Source organism: Lacerta agilis, chromosome 2 (genome assembly GCF_009819535.1).
Source record: "Lacerta agilis isolate rLacAgi1 chromosome 2, rLacAgi1.pri, whole genome shotgun sequence".
NCBI classification, from domain to species: Eukaryota; Metazoa; Chordata; class Lepidosauria; order Squamata; family Lacertidae; genus Lacerta; species Lacerta agilis.
In genome coordinates, this window is record NC_046313.1 from 32,389,924 (window position 1) to 32,398,812 (window position 8,889).

General features: G+C 42.5%; 1 protein-coding gene across 1 annotated transcript; it reads left to right on the plus strand.

The window, feature by feature from the left end:
- Nucleotides 1-4,444: 4,444 nt before the first annotated feature.
- On the plus strand, nucleotides 4,445-7,594 carry GALR2 (galanin receptor 2). The gene is made up of 2 exons (XM_033139369.1): nucleotides 4,445-5,020; nucleotides 6,618-7,594. Exons 1-2 carry the CDS (start codon nucleotides 4,641-4,643, stop codon nucleotides 7,396-7,398), a joined length of 1,161 nt encoding a protein of 386 aa, XP_032995260.1. The 5' UTR covers nucleotides 4,445-4,640; the 3' UTR covers nucleotides 7,399-7,594.
- The last annotated feature ends 1,295 nt before the right edge of the window (nucleotides 7,595-8,889 follow it).

Below are 8,889 nucleotides of genomic sequence, written 5' to 3' on the forward strand. Positions count from 1 at the left end.
GTACATGTACTTAGGTAAAATAAAGATCTATTCATGGATCCTCCCTGTCTTTGCAATTCATTGGCTCTCTGTTACCAAGATACTGTAGTTCAGGGTTTGAAACCAGACCCAACACTTGGGCCTAATATGTTTAATGTGCAACTCAAATGTGTGCAACACCAGGACACTGTAAAAAAAATGATCTTGTGTTCCCCAGACTTTTGATAGCAAAGCCAAGCATTTTTTAATGGACTGAAATGGGAGACATGCTTCCCTCTTACACCCATAAAGGTTTATGTTTAGAGTTCTGAAGTGCTGAGAGAGAGGAGAGGAAATCATGAGTTACAATGTCTGTAATAACATCTGCTTAGGCCAGCATGGCACAGGTCATGGCTGATAGGAGCTGGAGTGCAGGGCCACAGGTCCCCTCCCTGCCCATGTGTTAAGAAAACTTACTAGGCAGAGTTCTCTGGCTATGATTGTGGCCTTCCAGGGTCCTCCAGTGGACATTTCACTGCACAAAGATCTGGTTGGTCGTGAATAGGTTTTTCCCTTCAACCCCAAATGGGCTCTGAGTATGTGTGTTCAGTTGACATGTGTTACTGGGGTGTAATTCCCCCTTGAAAGGATCCTGCTGGATCAGACCAATGACCCATCTAGTCCAGCATTCTGTTCTCACAGTGAACAAGCAGGCACCTGTGGCAAACCCTCAAGCAGGATCTGAACACAAAAGCACTCTCCTTTCTTGAGGTTTCCAGCAACTGATATTCAGAAGCCTTACTATCTCCACCTGTGGGGGCAGAGCATAGCCATCATGGCTAGTAGCCATTAGACCATGTATTTGTCTAATCCTCTTTTAAAGCTATCCAAGTTGGTAGCCATAACTGTCTCTTGTGGGAGTGAGTTCCATAGTTTAACTATGTGCGAGGACCTTTGGGTTTTCTTTGTCAGTGAAACAGCCACATGTGGAGGGGGAAATTGGAGTCCCCTTGGACTGTCCACAGGCTCCAACTTGTTCAATCCATTTTCATCATCTTTTCAGATTGTGAGTCTCCCAGCAGTAAATTAGATTTCTTCTCCAGACATATTTTTTAAAATTGAATTGTCATGTTGACCTTATAGGAGGGTTTTACTCTGCCCAGTAAAATACATCACATTCGTAATTGCTGTTTTCGCTAATATATTTCCCGTTTGCAGGTCGGTGCGTACTGCATTTTAAAATGAGAGTGGCATCAAGGCGCACACATCCTTCCTTCTGCCCTGGGGGAAATGCACTTTAATATTAATAAAGCATTAATAAAATTCTGCTGCAGCTCATTTCTCTTGTGTCACCTCTGTTTCTGTGCAGCTCGCTTAAATCCACAAGGGCTTTTGTTGTGGCTCCTGAACACTTTCGGCTTTTTTTTGTAGTTCCTAGTAGAAAAATGGATGCAGGCTGATTTTCTGCCTCCAGTGGATGTTTTCAAATATTCAGTGCCATATTGTGCGATGACAGGAATGAAAAGAATTCTTCCCACATTTCTGATTTTATACCTCATGTTCCTAAAAGGAACTTGTGCGATACCTTTTTTCAAAGGGCATGGTGGCTGAGATGTGTCGACTGTCCACCTGCTAGGTTCAAAGGACAATAAGCTGGATGGGAACCTTAACTTCACAAAAACAGCGTCTTGCTCTGAAGGTTTCATAGACAAACCAGGATCTGAACTAGTCTTCTACATTCAAGCAGTATATGCCCTTGTCCACTGCAACCCAATGGCTCTCAGCAGTTCAGCAGAAGTCTACAACATGCGACCCTAACAATTTGGGACAGGTCTCCTATGGGAGCACCTTCAATCCTGCAACCCTACACAATAGTTGAGTTCATCTGGGACACCATCAATGATTAAGGGTGCTGAGAGTTTTTAGGACACCTTTATACCCCCTCCAAGGGGTACAATTCCAAGAGTGGTTTAATCATTAGTTCCTCTTCACAGGGAACTATGGGAATTGTAGTCAGGGTAGAGTGCAGAGGTATCAATATCATTACTTTTTCTGATTGTTCCCAACTTGTTGTATATGATGATGGGGTTATTTCCAGATATATCCATATTTTCATCACTCCCCACCAGCACCAGCATCACGCCTGGTCCAGATCAAGGACTGTTTCAAAGTTGTTTGGGTAGGTGACAGCTCAGTACGAAAAAGCAGAAACATTATTATTATCTCCTCATACACTCCATACTTGGTATTTTCTGTATATTTTCCATGTTCTTTTCTATTTCACGAAGTTACAGCAAAAAAAGCTTGCAAGCCAGTATTAAGTAAGTCTTTTTATTTGTGACAATTCAAGTGTGTGGCTGGCTGTAATAATTCTAAATTATCCCAGGATTCAGTTACCTTTTATTTTCTAGCTGTAATTGCCAGCAGCACACCAGCAACAGACAACATGACAACCAAGACTTAATAGTGACGGGCAAGGAAGAAAACTTTTCAAACATATTTTGCTAGCAACAACAAAATGAATGGATTTCCCCATATTTGAACTATTTTTCTTTTCTATTCTTTTCTGTTCTTCTGGAGTTGGCATCCATTTTGTGCTTGGCTACACTGCTGGTGGCAACCATTTTCTGACTGGTGATGTCCATGCCTTTTCAAAATTCCCAAAGTACCCCTGGACCAAAAAAAGGTTGGAGACCGCTAATCTACAGATAGCCTCTCCCTTCTATCCCATGTCACAGATCTTGCTGGATTTGACCAATAAAGTGCTTATAGCCAAAAGCATTACCACCCTTATTCCATGGTGCAGAGAGCACACACTGTATGGTATGCAAGTTAGCAGCTATGCTGCTGCAGCAGCAGCCCAATCTGTTCCAATGAGGGTGCCTCTATATGGGACTTTGCCATTATTCTAGTTTGGTGCTTTGGCATACAAAAAAACGGTGTGTTGTGGGAGAACCAAACCTCAGTGGTGGAGCACTTAGTTTGCATGTAAAAAAGCCCCTGCCATTTCCAGTTAAAGCTAATAGGGGCTGGGAAATACTGGTACATTTTTTTCTGCCTGAGACCCTGGAGAGCAATGGCCAATCAGCATTTCCTCATGATGTTATTATTTGCTCTGACAACTTTCTCATTAAAGATGAATTTATGGAAACTGTCAAAGAGAAAGGGGGCAGAACATATAATAATAATAATAATAATAATAATAATAATAATAATAATAATGTGGTGCTGCAAGGTTTTTAGTACAGAAACACAGAGAACAGAGAAATTGCAGGCAGCTCAAATACTCTTATTGATGGGGCTTCCCATTTTCTCTCTGTGTAGCGGATGCTGGTATTACTCATACTGCCATCAACGAAGAAAGGAGCAAATCATATTTTACAGTCACTCAGTCTGGGAACACCATGGGATTTGGAAGAACTAGAGGAAGATGAACTTATGGATGTACTCAGTGCAGGAGACTGGGAGACAGTTTCTTCTAAGAAATATAAACATTGCTTTGGAAAAATTGGAGAAGAGCCCAGAAACAACAGGCCATTACATTCACATTCTTCCTGCACATACAAGAAATGATATGTTTTATTAGCACTGTTCCTCATCAGTCTAAGCATGATCTTAGTTAAATTCTAAATCCTCAACAGTAAGCTTTCTGGAAGGGAGTTCCCAAGGGTCATCTAGTCCAACCCCGTGCAATTCAGGAATCCATGACAGATGGTCATCCAACCTCTGCTTATAAACTTCCAATAAAGGAGGGTCTACCACCTTCATTTTACTGGGACTCATGCCTCCAGCATTCTGTGTTCTGGGCTGCAGATTCTCCACTGCTGACGGTGATTCGCATGAGCATGGTGGCACATTTTTCAGCCGCTACACTCTGCAGAAATATGTGTAAATATCTGAGCCAGCTGCATGTGGTAACTGTTAGTGTGTGCACCACTAGCTCTTACATATCTTGGAAGATTCTGCCCCTTCCCTGATGCACCAACGAAGGGTTGAACAACAGTTCATCCCACTGTAGTACAAAGTTATCAGCAAAGGAATGACAATTAATTTATCACTAAAGCAATCCTTCCGTTCTTCCAAAAGCACATGGGCAAGCTCCAGACTTTCAAACACTCCGAATGTTCAGTGTGTGTAGTATGTATGTGGGGAGGGGTCTGTGTTTCCATAGATACCATTTCCTTTTATTTTAGCTGTTTGTCTCCCTGGAAACAAGAGGCAGGCTTGACTATATTAGTCCCCCAAGCATAGCATGGTTTCAGAACGCACTGAGCACTATATTAAAACGCCCATAAAAGCACAACTGGCAAGAAGTTTAGTCCTTCATCTTCGCACACCTACAAGAGTGGCTGCCAGTGAGGGCTTTCTTTCAGAGAAAAGGCAGCTGTCTGAAAGGCACTCCAGCGCCATACAAAGTCGGAACCTGTTTGCTGTGAAAGGAAATAAACTTGGAGCTTTAACAGTACCTTTAAAAAAAAACAAAAAAACTTGATGGCAGGCAGAAGTCCAGCATCTGTGAATGGGACTTGGGCTGAGCTGAAGGACTGCAAAGAGGAGAGTCGCTACGCAAAAGATCTGCTATGATGGAAACAATTTCTTAGAAGAAAAGTTGACTTCCAAACAGAACCGATCTGTCTCCTCCTGGCTAAGCCTTTCTCCACCGTCTCCTCCCTAATCAGGGCATGCAACTTGCTTCCAAGATGAACAGAACATTGCCCCAGCTAAACTCTTCAGGAAGCAGCGAGAGCAGCTGTTGGCAGCTGGTGTCTGTCCTCATTCCTCTAGCGTATTCTCTGATTTTCCTGGTAGGCACGGTGGGCAACTCTCTGGTGCTGGCAGTGCTGCTGAGGAACAGGCAAGTCAACAACACCACCAACCTCTTCATCCTCAATCTGGGAGTGGCCGACCTGTGCTTTATAGTCTTCTGCGTGCCCTTCCAGGCCACCATCTACACCCTGGATGACTGGATCTTTGGGCCACTCATGTGCAAAGCAGTGCATTTCTTCATCTACCTGACCATGTATGCCAGCAGCTTCACCCTCACAACTGTATCCCTAGACAGGTGAGCAAGCAGTTGGGGAGCATGGGGAGGGAGTCTGGACTTTTAGAGTCACTATAGAGTTTCAATAACTCTGCAGCTACTGATGATTCCCTGCCTCCCACTTCCTTGCATGCATGTAAAACTTTGTTTCGTAACTTTCTCACTGTTCCATCAATATACTTAGTGTTTTACAAATCCCCAAAAGGAAACATTGTCTAGACAAAGGCACCCCCCCCCCAGAATAACATCACCACAAGGGTCATCTTGTCTATGCCCTTACATCAAGAACCCCCTTCAAACAAATTATCCCAATACTATACAGACCACAGTGTGCCCCTAAACAGAGTCAGGTAGATTGTGAGCTTTGGCGTTCTTTTATTTCACATGTCCACACATGTCTCCAAAGGCTTCCCGACTCCTTTTGTTGAGGTAACCTGTCCTAAAATTTATCTCCAATATTTACATCCAAATATTGGGTGTAACTCCAAATATATGCAGTGCATGTTCTTACAATGACAAAAGTAGATTAAATTTTTGATATGAGAATCTATATTGTTCATATGGTTTTGGTAAAAAATAAAATAAAAATAAAATTGTAATGTGAAAGCATTTTGTTGCTGGTGAAGTTATGTTGTAAATTGAGAATAAAAAATGGGGGGGGTGGATAAAGAAGGGTTTCTCGGAAATAACTACCTCCAGACTGCTTGAAGAGCATATTCATTGGGGAACCGCAATGTGTCCTAGCTGCTTGGTAAAGGCAGCTGTATAATACACAATTATGCAAACCTGTTAGTCACATTAATATATGAAATAATATCCTGTGTTACAGGTATATGCATATAGTGAGGTTAGAAGGAAATGAAATGCAGAGGGAGGAGGAAGAGTAATACAAAAAATAAAAAATAAAGACAGTGATAATTACTTTATTAATAGTGACTATATACAAAAAAAGTTGTTGATATTGCAGACTGAATTGGGACACTGGGTGGTATGTAGCTAATTTTTACTCAAAGTAGACCGATTGATATTAATGAACATGATTGAGTTAGGTCCCTTAATTTCAGTGGGTCTACTCTTAGCAGAACTAGCTGAATACTAAGGTGAATTTTAAAAAAATAGTTTTTAAAAAATAAAATTGCATTCCATGTTAATTGGCTCTCTGATGCCAGAGCTATCAACAACAACTTTGTGTGTTGCAATTATCACCATCTGTACTTTTCTGCATTTAATTTTTCCACAATCTATCCACACACACAAACACAAACACACACACACACACACACACACCACTTCATGCATCCAACAAAGTGGAAATTTGTCAACAGAAACTTAAGGCATAATAAATTTGCTAATCTTTAAGGTGCCACAAGACTCTTTGTTGTTTTCGCATATTGAGTTAAGGAGCTTGATTGTATGATATTGGACTCTAGTGCTGCCCTTTCATCACAGGGAGAAACGTATCCAACATTCAAGATATTATTTTGTCTATCGCATTTACCATCATAACCATGCCCTGTAACTTCTTCCCACGTACAGCATTTTCTAGATTTGATTTGATTTAAATGCTGCTACCACCTCAGTATCATGACCTTCTCTTGCTTTACTTCTGCCTTCCTAGGTATCTGGCCATAAGGTACCCTTTGCATTCAAGAGAACTGCGAACCCCCAGGAATGCCCTCACCGCCATTTGTCTCATCTGGGGCCTTTCCTTCGTCTTCTCTGGACCTTACATCAGTTACTACCAGGAGTTTCAGGTGGCCAATGTTACCGTCTGCCATCCCATCTGGAAAGTCTCTCAGCGCAAAGTTATGGACCTCTGCACTTTTGTCTTCAGCTATGTCATTCCTGTGCTGATTCTGAGCCTCACCTACGTGAGGACCATCCGTTACCTCTGGACGTCGGTGGACCCCATTAAAGACATGTCTGATTCCAAGAAGGGCAAGCGCAAGGTCACTCGGATGATCATCATTGTGGCTGTTCTCTTCTGCCTTTGCTGGCTGCCCCATCACTTGGTCATTCTCTGCTTTTGGTTTGGCTACTTCCCACTGAACAATGCAACCTACGTGCTTAGAATCCTCTCCCACCTGATTTCATATGCCAACTCATGTGTCAACCCCATCGTCTATGCTCTGGTATCCAAGCATTTCCGTAAGGGATTCAAGAAGATCTTCAGTTGCCTCTTGCACAAAAGAGTGACCAACAAGGTTCATGTGGCACAGGTGACTCACACAGTGAGCATCCTGGAAGCAGATCTGACAGAGGTGATACACGTCAGTGAGCCCACGCATGCCAGGGCCTCCAGCTGCTGTCAAATCCCCATTCAGACATGGGGTGAGGCAGAGCAGCTGAGTCGCCAAGAGAGAGTCACCAACCCTTTCATCACTTTCAATGTCACTTAGAAAAATGCATTTTCTCTAGGCTCTAACCAAAGGATGAATTCCTTGACAACTGAAGGACGTACGGTTTTGAGAACAGAAGATAGTGGCTGAAAACACAAGAACCAGCAGATGGCTCCAGCCAATGATATTTGATTGTTCGTTGCTCCCTTCTCCACCAGAAGCCACTGCACTATTGGAGACTCTGCAAGGCAAAGCTCACAGTGCACTGAGCATGAAATAGCACTACATGCAGAGAATAGCACTGGAAGGTGTCTTCATTTCATTTTGCACATTTTTAAAGTGGCTTCAATTGTTGGTTTGTTTTCATTGTTGTGCATTTTGTGTTCTCATTTTGTATTTTTATGTTGTGAACTGCCCTGTGATCTTCAGAGGAAGGGCATTATACAAATTTAATAAGTAAATAAATGAATTATGATAAAACAGTTGAAGAGATTAGCTGATCAAGCAATTACTGTACTGGGAATCTGGACTCACCAGTGCATTACAGGGGGCTGGGGAATGGGGTTCTATGGCCTAAAGGAAGAAAAAAAAGATTACTACACCAGAGAATGAGACTGGCTGGTTGATCATGTCAAGGACTTTGGACTTTGAGTAGGAAACCTCGGGAATCTGCCACAAGGGTAAACCATGGTCTCTCTATGCTCAAGTCACAAAGCCACCTTCAGGAGCAGTAGAGTTTAGGAGTATACAGCATCAGTCCCTTCACTGCCAGCAAATATGAATCCTATAAAGTCTGTGTGTGCACGTGCGAGTGCATACTGTACGTACTAGATTCTAACTTCCATCCTTCAATGTAGAGATGGGAAATCTGTGGCCCTCCAGATCAGGGCTTTTTTCTCCAGCCAGAACTCACCAGAACTCAGTTCCGGCACCTCTCAGGTGGGTGCCATTGCCATTCTAAAAGAACAAGGGAAGTGTTCATGGTAAGTTCTGGCACCTCTTTTTCTAGAAAAATAGCACTGCTCTAGATGATGTTGCGTTTCAGTTCCCATCAACCCCAGGCAACATGGCTAATGGCCAGGGGTGATGGGAGCTGGAGTCCAAGAACATGTGGAGAGCCACAGGTTCCCCATCTCTGATCCCAGGCACCCAGAGTGGGCAGTACACTCTCCAGATCTAGATTTGGGTCCAACAACTCATGGTTCCAACTGGCTTTGACTGATTTTGAATAAAGTTCATGGTGGGTTTAGGAATCTTAAGTCTTATGCTTAGTTTCTCCGTCCAAAGAATCACATTATTCTGTCCCTGAAACTTATTTGTATGGTATCTTCATTGCTTATGCTTCAATCTGTGCATACTTAAAGTGGGAGTAGGCCCAATTGAACTCATTGGGAGTTATTTCTGAGTAAACATGCATATGATTGCACTCTTAATCACACAAGTTTAGACCAAAAAAATAAATTCTTGTATCTCACAATATTCCCCCTACTCACTGCCAAAACAACAGTATCCAGTCAATAGTTTTCCCTGTTTGTTTGATTTGCTTTCCTA